The 19295-nt window shown below is 53.2% G+C and overlaps 5 protein-coding genes across 5 annotated transcripts; 3 read left to right on the forward strand and 2 right to left on the reverse strand.

Annotated features, from left to right (window-relative positions):
* Window positions 1–4205: 4205 nt before the first annotated feature.
* W97_00480 (uncharacterized protein) lies at window positions 4206–5189 on the reverse strand (the record flags this gene model as incomplete). Its single annotated transcript, XM_007778394.1, has 3 exons — window positions 4206–4773; window positions 4820–5056; window positions 5113–5189. 3 exons carry the CDS (start codon window positions 5187–5189, stop codon window positions 4206–4208), a joined length of 882 nt encoding a protein of 293 aa, XP_007776584.1.
* An 801-nt stretch (window positions 5190–5990) lies between these two features.
* Window positions 5991–7254, forward strand: W97_00481 (uncharacterized protein; the record flags this gene model as incomplete). Its single annotated transcript, XM_007778395.1, has 3 exons — window positions 5991–6241; window positions 6300–6843; window positions 6898–7254. The coding sequence occupies 3 exons, from the start codon at window positions 5991–5993 to the stop codon at window positions 7252–7254; spliced, it is 1152 nt and encodes a 383-aa protein (XP_007776585.1).
* A 781-nt stretch (window positions 7255–8035) lies between these two features.
* W97_00482 (uncharacterized protein) lies at window positions 8036–8954 on the reverse strand (the record flags this gene model as incomplete). Its single annotated transcript, XM_007778396.1, has 2 exons — window positions 8036–8770; window positions 8826–8954. 2 exons carry the CDS (start codon window positions 8952–8954, stop codon window positions 8036–8038), a joined length of 864 nt encoding a protein of 287 aa, XP_007776586.1.
* A 274-nt stretch (window positions 8955–9228) lies between these two features.
* Window positions 9229–10166, forward strand: W97_00483 (uncharacterized protein; the record flags this gene model as incomplete). The annotated part of the gene is made up of 2 exons (XM_007778397.1): window positions 9229–9868; window positions 9919–10166. The coding sequence occupies 2 exons, from the start codon at window positions 9229–9231 to the stop codon at window positions 10164–10166; spliced, it is 888 nt and encodes a 295-aa protein (XP_007776587.1).
* A 5353-nt stretch (window positions 10167–15519) lies between these two features.
* Window positions 15520–19225, forward strand: W97_00484 (uncharacterized protein; the record flags this gene model as incomplete). Its single annotated transcript, XM_007778398.1, has 2 exons — window positions 15520–18972; window positions 19097–19225. The coding sequence occupies 2 exons, from the start codon at window positions 15520–15522 to the stop codon at window positions 19223–19225; spliced, it is 3582 nt and encodes a 1193-aa protein (XP_007776588.1).
* Between the last annotated feature and the right edge of the window lie 70 nt (window positions 19226–19295).

Below are 19295 nucleotides of genomic sequence, written 5' to 3' on the forward strand. Positions count from 1 at the left end.
GAAGCGCTTCCGGGAGATCGATACCTGCTGCTTTAAACCGCGTCCTCCACAAGTGCCGCTCGCTGACCCGGCGATCTACTGCGCCACTAACCCACTATCCAAATACGGCTGGCCAGTATGAGCTGTCAGGAGATTCTGTAACACTGAGTCCCGAGCTGGATGGAAGAACAGCTACAGCTGAAATGTCCACTACTCGCGAGGTATGCGAGCTCGCTGGCGACGTTGGCGGCAATGTACAGCACTCCTGTGTTGTAGTGCCCTTGAGTTCCATCGCGATCAGCCCATTGGACAACACAGCCACGTCGTCAACCATGGCTTCAGTCGAGTCTCTTCTGCAGAACAGCGGTCATGATATCTCAAACATGACGCCAGAGTCTGTCTCGGAGCAGTGTCCCCCACCATATGAGTATTCTTTACTATACGAGGCCTACCGTCCAACGGGATTCAAGACAGTTGCGGAGCATGTTGCGGCCAGCGATCACTCCTCCCAGCTCGAATCACGCAATCAACACTCCCGCAATCACGACTCAACGACCTCCGCTGGGGCGCGTTATCCTGTGTCAGCACATCCCGACGGTGGGCAGCAGAGTTATGGCTTGCTGTCATCGCCAATGCAATCCCCAACAGAGTCCTGGTCACGACAGCTGTATGACACGTCGGCGTCGGTACCTCTGGTTGAGAATCACGGCTTCGTTGCTCGACCTACTCAACCGCCTGCTTCGAACTTGCAGACTCCTATCCGCATCAGGCCCAAGGTTGGCTCACCCGAATCATCGTCGTCGCTGGCGGAACAACACCAGCAATATGTGCCTTCTCCTGTCACTCCATGGCAGGCCACGGATCAGCCTGGTCTATCCAACCACACCGTTGCGGAGATGAGTCACTGTGGTTGCTATGCAGGGCCTCCACCTGGCTCCGGTCGAACAGTCCATCAACAAGAGCGGCCTACTATGGGACTGCCAACTAGTTCGAACAATGCGAGGATACTGTGGTCGCCATCTCAAGAATATCTTCTCGAGTATCTGTTGGCCACTGCAAGAATCCATTACTCCGGCCTCCCGCAACAGGCCCTGGCGTTGATGCCAGGTCTTTGTCGATGCCCTGACGAGGCCGTCAAAGCTGGTTTCGAAGCATTCTGGCGCATCTTGGAGGGCAATACCATCTTAAAGCAGGACGATGTCTCCAATTTCTTGTTCTTGGCGTTCGCGCTCGGTATTGTCTACAATGGCCCTGCCCTCGCGGAACACACCGATGTCTTTGTCTCGGAGGCTCGTCGTTGGACACAATCTCTCGGCTCAGACCCTCCAGCTGTGGGCCTCCGTACTGCTGTCGAGCAGACGTGGATCCCTACTTTCACCAGGAAGGCAGAGAACCCAACCTTGTTCACGACGGCTAGCACGGACCAGTTACCCACAGCTTTCGCGCCAGTGCCAGTAGAGGATCCGTTGCTTGATTGTCGTCCATCGTCGAAAGATGTGTGCTCCGTTCCAGCTCAAGGCCCATTCTGCCATCTTGGTAAGCTTTATCAACCGTCCATCGCGTTTGTGATGCGGTACCGGAACCAATCTGCGCCGGCTTTACGGGAGGGTTCGTTTCTTGCAATTGGTCTGCAGTTCATGCTGGGTGAGTATACCATGCAGCGCACCACGACTGAGGCTGAGCTGTTCACTGACCTCTCATCAGTCTTCTGCCGTCTTGGCATGCGCCCAATCCCAGTCATTCAAGCCGGTTCCGCTTCTACGGTTCAGGGTGTCTCATCAGGGGACCCATCCACAACTGCTAAACTCTTCTTGAAAGCCATGATCCTTGAGCCACTTCGGGCATTCTGCGGATCTAACAATTTCCGGCTTGTCGTCGACGCTGCCGTACTACGAGTTGAGAGCGGGAAGATATCCGCCATCGATGCGTTGGAATGGTACTTGCTGCAGAAAGCGATGGTGAGCCGCTCTGATTGCGTTGTTGAAAACACCCGAAGCTGATCAATCATAGAATTTTGTCCAGAGTGCCGGTGCTTCTTTGCAAGACTGTCTTTGCGTCTGTACCGCCGCAATAGAACTGTGTCGGGCAGCAAGCGAGAACACCGTCATGAACGATCAAATGCTTAACCAGTTGAGTTGCGAACGCTGCTCGATGGGCATCAAGCAAATCATAGACAAGCTTAGGGTTCAGAGCAAGAAAAAAGATGCCCCACAAGTCAAGCCAGGAAACCCGGCAGTATCGCTCGAGTGCTCAACGAGCGTCTTCAATCCCAGTGAGGGATCACAGGAAACACGGTCTTCAGCATCATTCAAGCGCTGCTTCCACTCCACGTCGGCATCGCCAAATGGATTCCAGGACGAACCGCTCTACGATAATTCATCACGCGATGACTCGTTCTATTCGGAATCCTACGCAGCGTCCGGGTTCGGACGCCAACAAGACCTGGTGGGACCATCTCGTCAGTCGATCACATTGGGAGGCCCGAAAGCTCCGTTACTGTATACAGCGTCCTCAGGTGGTCTGAGCCAGACATCAACCTTCAGTGGCGCATCCGCTGTGAACATGTCGTCCTCGGCAAAGCGGCAGTAAGTCCCTGCAGCCTATCGATCTGACTTGCGTACTAACCCAACAACAGACGAGTTGATTCATGCGGTGATTACCCGTTGTCCGTACTGTCCACACCTGGTTCTGCGTCTGTTGATGGAATATACCATGTTGAGCCTGGGATAGTAACTCCTTCGACGGTGCCCGCAAGTTCGCCGCCGGATCAGGCTTGCCGAACGTGTCATCTGTGCGGCACGCCGTTTACAGGCGATTTTTGGAAAGGAAACCTGAAGAAACATCTGGACGGGCATGAGGGTTTTCCATGGATTTGTGGAATACCGTTATGCAGGAAAGCGTACAGACGATCTGATACTCTGCTTGAACACCAGCGTAAAAGCCATCCGGAACTGGGTCTTCCTCCACGAAAACGACGATAGAGCTGACTCTCGACCTGCACCAAGTGTGCATTCAGAGTTGCTAAGACTCCAAAGACTCGCGCACAACGGCTTCAAATGGCGTTACTATTGCAACTGTCCAGTGACATGGTGGAAGGGAGTTCAAAGCCTCATTGAAAGTTCGGGTTCTCGAGAAATGTTTCACTTCAGAGCTGCTAAATTGACTGCCGGCGGTCTCGTCGAAACGGCAGAATCCTTCAGTAAAAGTTCCTGGGGTACGAGTGAAGCGCGGGGCGTGAGTAAGTGGTAATGGGTTCGCCTGTGCAGGTTCGATGTTGAATACCTCTTCTTTTTCCATCTTTGGCAATCAATTACGATAATGATAACGAACTTACCGCATTTTCCGATTGTCTTGTTGTCGCAAGGTCATGGCTTGCGGAGCTGAAACGACGCGGAGTTGCTGTGACCATGTCCCACAAAAAGTTGAACGTGCATTAACGGACGGCTAGTGGTTCAAGCCCATCGGAAGTGTGAACGCAGGCCGGACGAACCAGCAAGGCCTAGGAAGCGAGCTGTGTCGGATTCAAGATACCGCAGCAATATCGCGAAACTCAGCACCAGAATACTCACACGACCGAAGAAGGACTCCGAAGTTGAGTTTTTGGGATCTATGGCGAACTAACCGGGGCGCGGGGGAAACAGGACTGCCGAAGGTCATCAGCATCTTATCCGCTTGAGATCGTACTTTCACTGTTGCAGGCCAGTTTCTTACGTATTTTACATTCGGATATAGGAGCTGTTAACTGGTAGAGTAACTATAGTAGCGTGTAGAAGCTCTGGCCATGCCGAAACAACCAAGGCCCAACCGGCAGCAGTATAGCGCTTCGAGCACCAGCCAGCGCTTAACTTCAGGGTATAGCTCACCTCGGCGGTTGCAGGTACGCAACCACATTCATTCCTACTTGGAGTACCAATAATGCCTAACGCATCACCACGTTCGGCGCGCCAGGTGGCCTTGTACCTCGAGGAGCCGGCCGAGCATGAAGTCCTTCAGAGTGCTTTCCCATCTTCAAGCCGGCACTCATTCCGTAGCCGCCGGTACCCAAGAAGCCGAAGGTGTTGGTGCTGAGATCATTGAGTGGCTGCCGAGTAGAAGGTGTGCGTTGAACGCCGGCCATGCCATCCGCATCAAGAATGCCTGAAGTACGACCATTCTGCATCGGAACTGGGAGGCGTGTCCGGTGTTGCGAAGGAGTTGCCTCCATAGGTGCGCTTTCTATTTGTCGGTTAACACAGCTTCATCAGTCGATGCTTGATCAACGTACGGGAAGAAAACCCGCGACTGGCCTGTGCAGGCTGATTCCAACCATTGATACCTCCCACGGACCCGACGCTGTGAGGTACATCGGCTCTTCCGCGGCCTTCGCCTGATCCACCGCTTCTCTGACGGCTGTGTATTTGTTCGATGCCTCGTTGGTCGACCGGGTATCGATGACCATCGGCCTGACCGCTATTACGAGTACCGAGACGGTCCACGAAGCGATTGCTTGTAACACTTTGCAACGCGATCTCGGCGTCGTCTGAAGCCGCTGTAGCGACTTGTGCAGACATGACCTGAGCCTTGAGTGATCGGTAGGCTTTGTCTATCTGCTGGAAAGCCTTGGTCTTCTCCCGGAATGCGTCAGTCAAGTCGTTGTGCCGCTGCTCGAGGTTCTTCTGATCGACCTGCACCGCTGCCAACTTGTCCCGGAGACCCGTTATCTCGGAGTTCGCGTCGTGAATAATCTTATTCATATGCGCGCTGAGCGAGGTGTACTTGTCCGTCAGGCTCTTTGCAAGATATTCTTGGTACACGCTGTGCGTCGTCAGCACCGCAGCCGCATTTGCTAGCGTCAGCTTACATCTCCTGCGTGCACTGGTAGCTGTAGAAGGCTAGCCCTCGCCCAGCGCACTCCATGATGATCCCTGGGCTGAGGCCGCTGAGCACACTGGTCTTATAGTCCTCCGTCGGGTTGAGATGCGCTACGACGACATCGTCCGGGTTGGCCAGTTGAGTCTCGCACGCCGGGCAAGAGCGGATGCCGCCGTTTGCGTTCGATAGTCCGAGGCTGTCGGAGCAGTTGATGCAGAAGATGTGACTGGTTATGCAGGTGAGCTGCCGCTATACAGAAATCAGGACCTTGCCGTTACTGACCTGCAGGTCGTGACAACGGCACAGTCGTTGAGGGGACTGCGACACTTCAAGTAGTTACATCGTAGTGTGAAGTCCATCTGAAATGACTGTTATCGGTAAGAAGATGCGGCGTATTAAGTGAAGCTGTAGGAAGACGTGTCGTTGGAATAAAGTTGTTTGAAGGCCAGGCAACGACCTCAAGTCGGTAAGTGTGAGATCCATACCGCAACCCATCTCCATCTCGATCTTTCTAGTAATCGAGTGAACTTCGAGTAACTTGTCCTCAGCGTCTATATTAAGTCTCTAGAGAGGACATAATGCTGCGTCGCTACCCAGCCAGCTCACGCTCGAGCCTGAACAGTAAGGCTTCCAATTAGGAGTGGTCCCGGCAACTGGATGCCACCTGCACCTGCAGCGTTCACAGTCGACACCCAATGACTGCTGAAAGTAATGTAGCTATCCTGTTCATTGGGCGAGAAGGAAGTAGACAGTTCCGAACCTATGCATACGTTGATTGAATTGACCGTCGCCACCTGCATATTACCTCCCATCACGGGCGAGCACAGTCTTCTTCGATTGAGTTTCGATGCTGAGACTATGGTCTGTTTGCTTCGCTGCTTCATTCTGTTTGAATACACGAAACTCCAGTAGCACCTTCCTCTGCAGTTTCAGCATGGCAAGACCTTCAGAGGGATCAAGTTTCCCGCAGATGAATTAAAATCAAGGAATAAAGGGGTGAGCATCTTGAATTCCAGCCTCGCGGGCCGTGCGATCATGTAATCAGCCGCTTAGTCATAGCCAATCACATGATCATCACCGAAACCCATCTTCCAAGCCCAATCATCAATTTGTTGATGTCGAAGACAACAGCAGCAGCTGCGCGTATTCCATGGTTGATCATGTCAAATCCTCCCTCTGAACCTGCGTCGCGCAGCTCGACACCGAACCCGGCAACGAACGCGCGCTTCACATCCCAGAACGCGACCGCCGAAGACCTGCTCAAGTCACAGACCGTGGGCCTAGTCCAGCTCTCCGACTTCCGTAAGCGTCGCGCCGAAGCTCTCGAGCAGAAAGAACGGGAAGCGCAAGAGAGATCATTAGGAAGAGCTGGCACACCTGGGGGTTCTGGGGCCTCCACCCCAGTCAACGGGTAAGTAGCTACCCCAGGTTGCTACTACCGCCGTGCGGAACTAACGGTCAAAGTACAGTGCATCGACGCCCCAACCAGCCAAAAAGAAGCGGAAGAACGTTGCCAAGGGCAAGCTGTCCTTCGGACTAGAGGATGACGAGGATGGGGGACAAGACACATCAGCGACTGCAACGCCGCGCTCTGTTACTCCGGACGACCGACCCTCGAGTAGTGGCCAGTATACTACGACAGGAGACGCCGGAACGCCTAGGAAGCGCATGGGCCCCAACACCAGCGTCAGCTTCATGCCCAAAGTCATGACCAAATCAGCACTGCTGCGTGAAGCACAGACAAGGGAACAGCTGCGGAAGGAGTTTCTTGTGATGCAGGAGGCGGTCAAAGCGACTGAAATCGCGATACCATTCGTCTTTTATGACGGCACAAACGTACCTGGAGGCGTGTGCAAAGTCAAAAAGGGCGACCACGTCTGGCAATACCTTGACAAAGCGAGGAAGGTGGGCGCACAGACAGGGGTCGGAGGTGGTGAGAAGAGTCAAAGAGAATGGGCAAGAATTGGTGTTGATGACCTGATGCTCGTTAGAGGTGAAATCATTATACCACACGTAAGTGCACGCTAAGTAACAATTGCTCCTACCACAATGCTAACTTGCGCGTAGCATTACGAATTTTACTATTTTATCGTAAACAAGACCGCCGGCTTCAACGGACCAATATTCAGCTATTCCACCCAACCTACCGCAGCCACACCGCTTTCGACCGCGACAACTCCTGCAGATACGTCAACATACGATCCGTTAGCTAGACCGGAGAAGACGGATACCCCGTCAGCAACCGATGCAGAGCTTGAAGGTTTCAATGAAGATGCCGCCATAACCAAGGTCGTAGATCGGCGATGGTATGAACAAAACAAGCACATCTTTCCCGCCAGTATCTGGGAAGAGTTTGATCCTACCAAAGATTACACCACGGGCATTCGAAAAGATACGGAGGGTAACGCGTTCTTTTTCTCGTGAAAAGCATCGCTCGTCAGACGTCTTGTGATAGTAAGTCATACTGGCTGCTTGAAAATGGTTCTCACTCGGATATTCCCAGCCGGGAATTAGGATGGCAAGTCAGACCTCCAATACGGCACCCTTGCAACAGGGTATTATCGACCTCACAAGATCAGGTAGCATGGTCTACACAACGCTACTTAGGTACATCTCCACGAATGTAGAGTGCCATGAGTCTAGTTCTGATGAGGGCCAGTTTTCTCACAACAGGATACTTGCGCCCAAGCGGAGGACGCCCTTCTGGGCTCGGATACTCTTGGATCGAGGCTTTTCCGCTAACAGTCCTGAGCATTAGACAAGTGCAAGAGGCAAAATTATTACCTGCTTTGTCGACATTGCATTTTGCTACTTGAACGAGTTCTACTTAGCTTCATAGAGCTAGTAGCTCAGAAGATGAGCTAACCGTTGAGCAATACGTTCAACATTTGACGTTCGATGCTCTTGACAACAACTGTAACTCACGTGACTCGCACGGCCCTCCATGCATTGACGGAACTTCCTTTGTCACGCTCGCTTGAAGCTATCTCACTTCTCCGCGAGCCCTCTATCCGTTCCAAGAGCGACTCAGCGCGCAAATTGACTTGATAGCCGGCTCGCGTGGCTGCCCAGGTCTCATGGCGCGCTCACATACGCACAACAACTACACTATATTGCCAAATCACTGAGAATTTTCACTGACTACGCAAGGCTCGTTGAACATTGTTCTCATTGCAAGAATGCACCGCATTAATGCTTCATAATTCTATAGATTTGCCATTATCTTAATTCCATAACTCTCATACGGAAAATCTTCCAGCGTCTCATACAGCCTCGCCCAACCATCATCCACCTGACCCGGTGTTCCATTAACCGTTTTCCCAAACTGCTTCCCCGTCTCCCCCTCCGCCTGTCCCACAATTCTTGCCGCCTCCGCCTTGGCCTCATCCGCAAACTCATCATCCTCCGTATGCTCCCCCATCAACCCCGCTAACACCTCCTTCTCGCGCCCCCTGTACTCCTCCAGCAGCCCTGGGTGCGGACACCACACCACCTGCATGCCAGCTCTCCGCCCGGCCTCGACGCCCGGCACTGAGTCTTCGAACACGAGACACTCAGCTGGCTCGATCTCGCGCTCGCCACTTTGCCGCAACCGCGCATTGATGGTCTCGAGTGCGAGGAGGTAGATGTCAGGCGCAGGCTTCCCCCGGCCGGGCTTGATCCGCTTGTCGTCGCCTAGGACACGGTTTTCTTGCGGGAAGGCGGAGAAGAGGTCTTCGAGGTGGCCGGTCTTGAGGCCGAAGTTCCCGGCGTGGGAGGATGTTGCTAGGGCGAGGTGGACCTTGGGGGAGGTGCTGGATTGGAGGGTTGAGAGGAGAATGCGGACGCCGGGGAGGGGTTGCGTGCGGGGGAAGTGTTGGCGCTGGAGCTGGGTTTGCTTGGCCATGAATTCGTCATGGGTTATGGGGAGTTGGGCCCAGTTGTGGAAGATGCGCTGCGCCTGGGTGTCTGTTAGAATCATAGAGAGCCGGTGCGGGAGAATACGAGGGGCTGACCTCGGGTCCTGGCCGTCCTTGCAATTGCGCTTTGATGCTCCATGGTAGATCAGGCTTGCCGAACTCGCGGAGTACTTCATTGGTACAGATTGTGTAGTACTCCTCTGAATCAATCAACAATCCGTCCATGTCAAAGAGACAGGCCCGGATTGCTGGCAGGCTTGAAGGAGGCCATCAGCTTGCTGTGACGACAACATGCATGGTGGTAGATTGCACGTACTCCGGATTGCTTGCTGCCATGTTGATGCTGTCTCTAAAGAGAAATCAGGAGCAGGCAGCCTGGGATCGGAATAGCAAGTGTATGTCCCTCACGATAGGAAATGGCAGGCGATGTTGCACCCAAGCTTCGGCTCGCACCGGATCTTCCCGCGTCAGATCTTGGGGAAGCTGGGCGCCTTCCGACATGGGCACGCCGGATCGTCACATGGGCGGACAGCTGCAGGGCCAAATAAACGCCAAACTTCCTTCGAACAACAGTATTCTCCCACTCTCTGCAGCCACGATGCCCTCAGAACCCGAGCCAGAAAGGATGCGGAATACCGTCAAGCCCGAAGATGACGAACGCCTCGAACCACTCCGCTTCTCCCCCGAAGAGGAAGCCTCGTTAGTCTCTGAGTCCAATAACCAGAAAGCAAGTGCCAACACGCGCTTCACGAGCGGAGCCTACTCAGAAGCCATCCAGGGCTACGAAGGTGCACTGTCAGCATGTCCGAACTATCTAGAGTACGAGGTCGCTGTCCTACGGAGCAACATTGCGGCTTGTCACCTTAAGCTGGCAGACTGGAAGGCGGCAATAGCGGCGGCTACAGAAGCTCTTGAGGCGTTGGATAGGCTGGACCCGCCTGCGAAGAAGCCGGGAGGGAAGGAGGGTGAGGGTGCAGTGGAGGAAGTGGATGAGGAAACGGCAGACAAGATCGAGGCGTTGGCAAAGAGCGGCAGGACGAGGGACGATGTACAGAGGATCAGGACTAAGGCGCTGTTGCGGAGAGCAAAGGCACGATTGGAGACGGGTGGATGGGCTGCTCTGCAAGGCGCAGATGAAGGTGGGTATCAGGATATGGCCACCCTTGCGATCCGCGTTGACGCTGTGCAGACTACAAACAACTCGCCTCGATGCCGAACCTCTCGCCACTGGACAGGAAAAGCGTCGACTCAGCACTACGAACGCTGCCGCCACGGTTAGCAGAAGCCAAGCAGAAGGAAATGGGCGAGATGATGGACAAGTTGAAACAGCTGGGTAACGGAATACTCAAGCCATTCGGTTTGTCTACCGACAACTTTAACATGGTTAAAGATGAGAAGACTGGTGGGTACAGCATGAACTTTAACCAGAACAAGTAGATCACGAACTAGAATTCGGTCAGTTCAACGCCGTATTAATATCGGCCTCTATTTATCACCTACCCGCTATCGCCCATCTGGTGTCTAATCGGCTAACATCGGCCGGATGTTGTGCGATCAGCTGACTGTAACAGCGTTAGACCTTGAAGTGAATTCTCCTCATCAAAGGTCCTTCCCTGCCTTCCCAACCAAGCTAACGGTCGTCTCTGATAACAACCCACCGTCTTTAGACCACACCTCGCACACAAAAGAGAACAACAAAATACTGACAATAACCCACTAGCTGGAAGTCGGACAAGCAACGTTCCACAGTATCATAACATAGTATCTGGGCAATTTTGCGTCAGTACATCACTCCGCTCTACGCCGCATGTCCCAAACCTCACACCACATGTCGAGCAACTCTGTACCACCAACACACGATCGATCCTGCGAACAAGTCATAGTCAACTACTCAACGCATGGTTCGAAGCAACACATCCCGCTGTCAACGAATCTCCTACGCATGATATCAACATTTGTTACACAAACCGAATCGACACGTGGAGACCCGAAGCGTGCAGCTGTCCTTTGCCAATACACTGTGCTGGACCGTCATTGCACGTAAAACTCACCGACCTTACTCAGCAATGTTAGCCAGACTATACAGGAAGCGGCCGAAGGCAACAGAAGCTCTACAACTATTATGACAACACCCACTTCATAAACACTCGTTGCCCTTTCGATACGCGGAGTAGACGACCTGACTACAGATGTTACAGCTCTCAGCGCGCTAAGAACATCCCAGACACAATGCGCCGTGCCATCATTTTCCTTGCCGCCGGCGCGCTCTTCATCGTGTCCGCTGTGTTCAACACCAATCACGATCCGAAGACGCTAGGCAATCCAGTCTCACACATTGTCAGGATATCAGCCAGTGCAGCCTACAATCTCCAGGAGTATTAAAACAAATATTCGACTTTGATGTGGTTTTCCAGTATTGTGTAATCGCAACAGTCAACTTACTCTTAGCTGCCCCTACAAGTGCCGAGGTACTGTGAACCGATTATCATTCACGGTCGGTACGCCACCCCAGGCGATTGAGCTCTGTTGAACAGTTAAGCGCGTCAGTAAACCCGCGCATCCATCTGCTATATATTGAGCTCCAATCCCTGCACAACTTCGGATTTACGACCATGTCGGACCATGCTATGAGCGACGACACGTTACCAGACGACCACCGCACGAGTCGAATGCAGCAGTCGATCAACAATATCTCGGCCAGATTTGATGTGGAAGACCTCATATTCCAGATAAGACGTGATGGTTTAACGGAAGAGGATATATCGTCAGCGTTCGAGTACTCGGACCCGGCCGAGCTTGAAGGGCTCTACAGTGTCTAATGCGTGCTTATACACTCGTCCGATCCCACACTCCCACCAGCAACCGCGACTATGCCTATCGAACCCCTTGATTTCGACTGCGCGATAAGACTTCAGTTCGTCCGCTACACTATCCCAACGGACTTTTCGCTCTCAAGCGCTGGGTAACCGTAACATCTATGGATGAAAGCCTAGCTTTGTCGGCATACCATAGGCAGTAGTATCAGGGCGGCTAGAGCAGTGCAATAACAGTCAACAATCACTTATCCCAACATCAGTCGAACATACCGGACAAGAAGCCACAAGACTTCGCTATCATGTCAAAGCATTTTCCGCTTCCAAGAACACGTTTGCTACATACACGGTCTCATCTCCCTATGGTGGAACCATCGCGAATACCGTAATTCTTGAGCATACGACCGGCAAACGAGATGCGCCACGTCAAGAATGGCCAGCCCAACTCTCATGTTCTCAAGAACAGCCTATCCAATCAAGAAGAGAGATAGTAGAGCTCACACCATCACGACTGACCTGGCCCGCTTCCTCTGATTGCTACGGATCAGCAACCAGCTGCATATATCGTCCTCAAGATAACACGCCGTGGCCGTTTGTAAGATACCACTTGCCAGATGCTTCGAGCTGGAAAACCGTTTGGCAAGTGTTTACATCCTGCGTCGAAATAATGCGCCAATGGTGTAATAAGTTCCATGATATCGTCGACGACGTTGAATGCCTCGTACTTGAACGCATTAGGTAGTGGCTCAAGAACCAAGGCAAAGGTGCCTTTTTAGACCTTGAGATGACCGCACATAGCCGACGTCCATGTTGCTTTACTTGCATCATGGTGGTGAAGCTCGCGTATTCCCGGGATCATCACCACGGGTCAGCCATTGCCTTGCCTCCTGCTGGCACCAGGATGAAACTCACGAGGAGGACTTCAGACGGAACGCTAATCAGGTGCGACGGCTTCGTATCGAGTGTCTCTGGGTCGCACGACCTTGTCGTGATCGCCGATTCCCCTCACAAGCTGATGTTCAACTCTAACGAATTTGAAAAGGTCAGCATCAAGCTCGTACACCCGGACTTCCTGACCAACGACCGGATTGCTGCGGTTCAGGGCTCATCAACGATGAGTACATGCCTCGTTTCCCAGGCGGTACTCAAGCACATAACTTCTCCGGATAAACCATATAGCATAAACTCTGCTCGTCTTGCCAATATGCTGCGCGTCTCCGCTTTCATCAGCAGGCATGAGCATAGGTGCTTCGCCACACGCGAGGAAATTGAGAGCCACAAGCGGTGTACCAATGGTGCCAGAGCGCTCTTGCTTGGGACATGGTGCAGATGGGGCTGTGCGGTGCCTGTTTAACCCATGCGGATGGGACTTTGCGCTCGTGTTGTAACACGCAGAACCAGGTGTCGCTTTACAGGTATGAGCGTCCTTCATTACTCCCGCCCCAAGGCAAAATATGACCAGCTGGTCACTCTCCGGAGGCCCGCATTAGTGCTAAGGTAATCGGGGACCACCACAAACACGAGTTCTGAACTCATCGAGGAAACGGAAGGCTGTGTCTGACCGGACCACTATCTTTCCTCACAACCCTATAGGCGAACCAGAAAGTGGGGCCAAGATCTTACGGGAATTTCGCTACAATCTTGACAAGAGCGGAGTAGTCGTCTACAAGTTCGACAACCAGCTCACCGCTCGTGACCCCCAACATACTCACATCAAGTACAAGGATGACAAGCCCCTCAAGATCGGCCTCTCGAAACTGTGTTGAAATTTAGACTCGCGGAGCCCAATGTGTAAGAGTGGAGCAGACATATCGACCAGAGGGTCGATCCGCCTCAGCGGAGCTAGAAGGAGGGGGCTCCGACAACCCAATTCAGATCGCGAGCAACGAAACTACGGAATCCGAACTCTGTGTTGACAGGCGGCAAGACGGAACCCAAAGGCGCCCACAACGCTGCGAACGACGCACGCTGGTCGCTACAGTGCAACCTTTCAAACTCGAAATGAGTAGATCAGTGGCACACCAATAATCAGTTGTACAGTTGATTATGGTAGATGATGAAAGAGATGTTGCGCCAGGCCACGCCACATCTGTGTGGGCCTGATAGTGATCTCGTCTATGCACAAAAGATATTCCGTGCCTGGTTCAGCAAAATCCGGAAAGGCCATCGCACGCATGGGACCACCTGCAGCATCCCTCTGTTACGCGAGGAGATCGTCGGGAGAGAATACGATGCTATCCTGGGTCAGCATTCCAGACCTTGAGCGGGCCATCTGCAAAAGCACATAAGCTTGACAACGATAAGATGGTCGCGCAGCAGTAACACCGCAGCGGTCAGTCTCAATACAGGCTACGTCATTGTAATGCACTTCAGCAATGTCAAGAAGGCCTCACCGAGGAACTCTCCGAGGAACAAGAGCGGCTCGTCTTCGCGACACGAGGAAACAATGTTCGGCAACCCGGCAGCTTGCTCGTGTACTTGGCTGGATGGACAAACTGGAAGAGGAAGCCCATCGCCAACCCCGACCAGACAAAGGAGTGGAAGCGTGTCTCTCTTGAGTATGTCCATCTAAGGGGAGAGTTCCAGAACGTGGACAAACACAGCAGGATCTTCAGCGACAACCTTTTATATCGGCTCGACCAGCGGTCATGCGGGCCTACAAAGCCTCGAAACACGAACTAGACTTTGGAGTCGCATAGGCCGTAGCCAGCGACCGACGATGAATCTGTCAGCAGCTGGTGGAGGGCGGATCGATTCTTTCTGGCACTTGTTGGGACGTGGACCTTGGGAAACGGCTCTTCTTTAGCTATGAGGTAGGGTAAAAAGGACTTTTCAGCTTGGCGCTCGTGCAGGGTACCGACAGAGCGGGGTTTGGGCTATTTAACATATGCGTAGCTTCGCCATACGGACAGAACGACGTAAAACGGGAATCTACGGCACACATCCACTCGCGTAAGCTGCAAGCAATCTCGCCACTACCTTCGTACTGGTCTTTCCCAAAGTTTGAGAACTTCACCGCGCTATCGGTTGAGGTCATCATCAACGTGCTGCGACGGTGGTCATCGCTGATGCTTGTCGGGAATGATGAGTGCTGTTACACTGCGATACTAATGAAAACCAGCAGGGCCTTGTCTTCTTTGTTGGCATGCTGAGGCTGTGGTGAATATGAACTTCCACACGCAGGCGGCGATAACACGTTCCTCGAGCGACGGATTGAGAAACTGCCTTCCTTTACAGACAGTGAGGATTGCTATGTCACTAGCTCGAAGCGCCGACATTAATCAAGGAGTTTGTTCTAGGTTACTTCCGTCTTGTATGCTCTCATTACCTGGATCCGAGACCCCAACAGCGGCTTCAACGAACATTAATGTACGCGGGTTGAATTGAGAGTCTACCGTTCAACGGCGTCAACCAGAAATAGAGAGGCTCGTGATATCCAGCGATATATGAGTGCTGGCCGAACATGTACGCGTCATTAAACACCTCCAGGCCGATTACCTTGTTCTCGTGGTCGGTCGTAGCCCGTGGTTTGATCATCACAATGGATGCAGGTGCTGACCTCCGACTGAGTGTTTCTTTGTCCACCGCATGGCTTTCCTCGAATCAATGGATCAAGTATGCGTGTCCTCAGGACTCAGCCAAGGCCGCTTTGTGTAGGGGTCAAAGGCTTTATCGAAGAGACCACATTGTCTATCGAGATTGAAAGAGATTGCGAACCTTCCTTCCTCGTTCCTCACATCCCCAGCTTTTCGCACTATTTGCGTTTTGGCACCGCCAATATCAATCGCTTGCAGAGCATTGTATACACATCTGAGGCAGGAACTCAGACAAAACCGGTAATACTCTGTCTATTTGCCGTACACTAACAAATCGCAGGCCGTACGTAACGGCTATACCCGATGACAACACAAACACTAAGTGAAACCGACACCGATAAAACAGAAGAGGCTATCAACAGCGGCAGCGTAATTCAAACGATGTCGGACGACGTTGCCAGCCCTTACGAAGATACGAAGGCCTACGACACGGCTGGTGCTGGAGGCAGAGACGAGTCTGTCGGCCTTGACGTTAGCCTTACGCAGGAAGGACAAGAGGTCTTGATTCCTAAGGTGATCGGAACGGCACCAGAAGATGAAGAGCTTACTCCGAGAGCGTCGAATCTGGATCCTACAAATCACCAGCTGCTCCATGTACACAGCTGCGAATACAGCAGCGACCACGCCAGCATATCCATCGCTGACACACAACAGGAAGGCCCTCGTTCAGCGGACAACGTTGTATCCAACCTTGGTGATGAATCAGCTGCTCTCCCTATCACAGGACCATCCGCATCACCAACAGAATGCACAGGAGTTGAAGCAGCAGCTTCAGATGAAACTGGATCGGCAGACTCAGGCCGGTCAGACTCCACTTCTGAGGGCTCCAGCAGCGACGGCGCAAGCATCGATAAAGCAGAATCTAACAGTTCAACAGTGAAACCCCTAGAGGGACTCCCAGACTCAGGATGTTCAAACTCAGATTCGAACTCCAAGACTGACTCCGACAATGATGAGGCGGATTCTGAAGATACCACGCCCAGAGACGTGGTTGCCTTGCCTGTTCCTGCCCTGTCCGATGAAGCTGTGTGTAACACTGCGACGCTAACGGTGCCAGACTTCCATTTCGATAACTCCGACTCCGAGCTTCTCTCCGGGGTCAAACTCAGCGAGGACAAGGTGGTGAACAAAGATACCGTGTCCGATGATGCGGCCACCCTACCCACTTCCGCCCCGCCCGATGGATTTGTAGATGAACCCGCATTGTCAATGCGATCAGATACCTCATCTAGTATTTCTGAGTCTGGGTCTGAGACCAAAACCGACTCTGCAAAAGAAGAAATAGATCCTGAGGGTTCCATTTCTGATAGCGCGGCCGTTCTGCCCGCTCCCAAAGCATTCGATGCAGCAACAGGCAAACAACGAAGTTCATCATCCTCAGAGTCCTCTCCTGATGACTCCGACTCCGACTCCGACACCGAGCCCAGGTTAAAAAAAGCGAAGTCCGGCTCCAAAGCCGCCACACACCCCAGAGCCGCCTCTCCACCCTCTTTCAATCCCAACGAGGAAGTGAAAAGCCTCAAGAATAAAGGGCTTTCTTATACTAAGGACAACCATGACTGGTTCTGCGACTTCCCAGCCGCCTACTGGGTCGGCTCCATCCGCGCCGGAGAATCATATGAACGAGGAGACACCAGAGACAAAAACGAGCGTCCGTGGCCTATGCTGCGTATGATCCAGCGTCTGGATCCGAAACCGGACAAGGCGGGGCGAGACCTCATAACACATATAGAACGCCGAGAATCTCTCGCGGGGCCGAGCCGACCGCGAAGCCGGCTTGATGTAATTAAAGGACCGGAGGATTTGAAAGCTGAGGCCGAGGCCGAGGCTGCGGCTAAGGCTGCGGCTGTGGCTCAGTTGAAGGCGGCTAAGACGATGAGACGAGGCAGCGCACCTGCTGTGCCCGAGAGAGGACCGCCGCTTGATCAGAGCCTGCTCAAGGACTTTGACGGCTTCGGCGCATCTGCGAGTAAGGACAATGGCGCAGAAATCAAGGGTCCACGCCCTGTACGGCCTGCATCGGGGCGGCATCGCCCGGTCACATGGCATGGAGGCCTACCGAGCGAGTCGAGATTCGAGATAAGCCCCCCGGGACACGGAAACAACTCGAGTCCGCAGGATATCGGTGTAACAATGGTTCCCTCAGCGGCCGTGACGGTTGACACTGTGCCTGAGTGGCAGGAGCTGTGGCCAGATAGACACGAAAGGCTGACACCTAGCAAGACCCCCAGATCACCGCAGGACGAGATCAACTCTCTAGAACGCGAAAAGATACGTGCCTTTGAGAAGTTCCGAGATGCTGGACAGCTTCCTGAGCACTCAAGTCTGCGAAAGTGGGCTGATCCCGCGGTGCGGCTTCCCGTAGAACGAGAGTGGCGGATGGAGCTGGAGAGGAAGCTGGAATGGGAGCTCCATAAGTGTCGCAAAGAACGAAAGTGGCGGATGAAGCTGGAATGGGAACTTCATAATTGTCGCAAAGCTCTGGCGGATACGGTACAGGAGCTCAATGGGAAGACCGAAGCTCACAAGGAAGCGAATGAGCGCATTGCTGAGTTGAAGAGACGGATCAAGGACCTTGAGGAAAAGTTAAGGACCGCCGAAAATCCACCCAAAACCGAACTTGCCGAGCGGATAGACCGCCTGGCGTCAAGCATCTTATTGTGGTTCGACTTAAACCACATGGTGAACGATCCTGAGGGGAGAATGCCGACAAAATCTGAAGTCAAAGACTCCCTAGCCTCCAGCTGTACTCTCTCCGACTTCTGCCAGAGCCTTTTGGTCACAGGTGTCAACTTCGAGATCCATGAGCTGGCCGAAGAGCTGAGGGATGGAAATATCTCGACCGCCCCCGAACTAGAAGCTTTGTTCACTGCAGGAGGTAAGAGCCCACAGGAGCAGGTAAGTGATCTGGAAGCGCAGCGTGAGATCAGCCAAAACCGGATAGCAGAGCTCGAACACGAAGTGAAGAAGATCCGAGAGACCGTGGAAGAACTGACCAATAGCGACGTTGAGCATAAGAAGCTCCTGGAATTCAAGCAGGCCGAGGTCGAGTATGCCAAGAAAGAACAAACGAAGCGAACCGCCGCATTCGAAATTCGGGAAGGGGCGCTTCTGCAGCAAGTTCAGCGGCTCAAGGAGAAGCACGATAGCCTCGCTCGCGAGAACGAGGCCGCCGCGGAGCTGAAGAGAGACTTCACGCTACTAGAGCAGGATCTCCGCCGCTGTGAGAGTCTCCGTGCGCAACCCAGTGCCAACCCCGCGGGAGGCTCGGAAGACGTCCGAGCGCTCAGCGAGAAATGCATCAACCTAGAGGCGCAACTCCAGGAGGCGCAGAGTGAGCTCGAAGAAGCGCAGATCAAGATGCTCGACGCTCTAGCAGAGCGCGACGACGCGACGGCGAAGTGGGAATCCTTCACGGGCAGCGAAGAAGCGGTACAGCTTGGAGAGATGTACTTGGAGATTGAGCAGCTCCGGCGGTCCCTTGCATACACGCAGCAGTGGTTGGAGTATGCGCGCGAGATCAACCGCGACTTCCATGGTCAAATCGAGGACCTGCGAGTCGAGCGTGGGCTGCTTCTGACGCGCATCTCTGGAAGCACTCAAGAAGAGAGAGTAGATGAAGGGACTCAAGGCATCTTCACTCCCTCTGGGCGTTTCGTTAGGCCCAGGACTAAGAAGGAGATGGTATATGAAAGGATGCGGGAAGAGAGAGTAGCTGAGACAATGGCCAGACTGCTAGAGTGGCAGGACAAGGATTACGACAGGGAAGTGAGATGGCGTAGGATGTTCGGTGATGAAATGGAGCCTAGTCCCGCTTCTCCGCAGGAAGAATCTGTAAGTTTTGCCTCTTCGGCCCCCGCTCCACCCATTTCAAGAGTAGCATCACGGAGCAGATCTCCAATGTCCCGATCTTCAATGGAGGAGGACGTTGAAGAAGGCTCTCTGAGGGACCCTCCAGCTCCGGCTAGACCTGCTCCTGCAGAATTGGCGGCGTTGCGTGGCTATGGGCGGTCTCCTAGCCCGTCGTCAGTCCGTTCGCAATCTTTACAATCTAGGGGTAGGTCTCTGGAACGACGTCCTTATGTAGATAGACGGTAGATAGTGCGCTGTAGCAAATCGAATGTTCCAGAAATTGATGAAAGTTAGGTGGATGAGGA

The sequence above is a fragment of the Coniosporium apollinis genome, assembly GCF_000281105.1.
Source record: "Coniosporium apollinis CBS 100218 chromosome Unknown supercont1.2, whole genome shotgun sequence".
NCBI classification, from domain to species: Eukaryota; Fungi; Ascomycota; class Dothideomycetes; genus Coniosporium; species Coniosporium apollinis.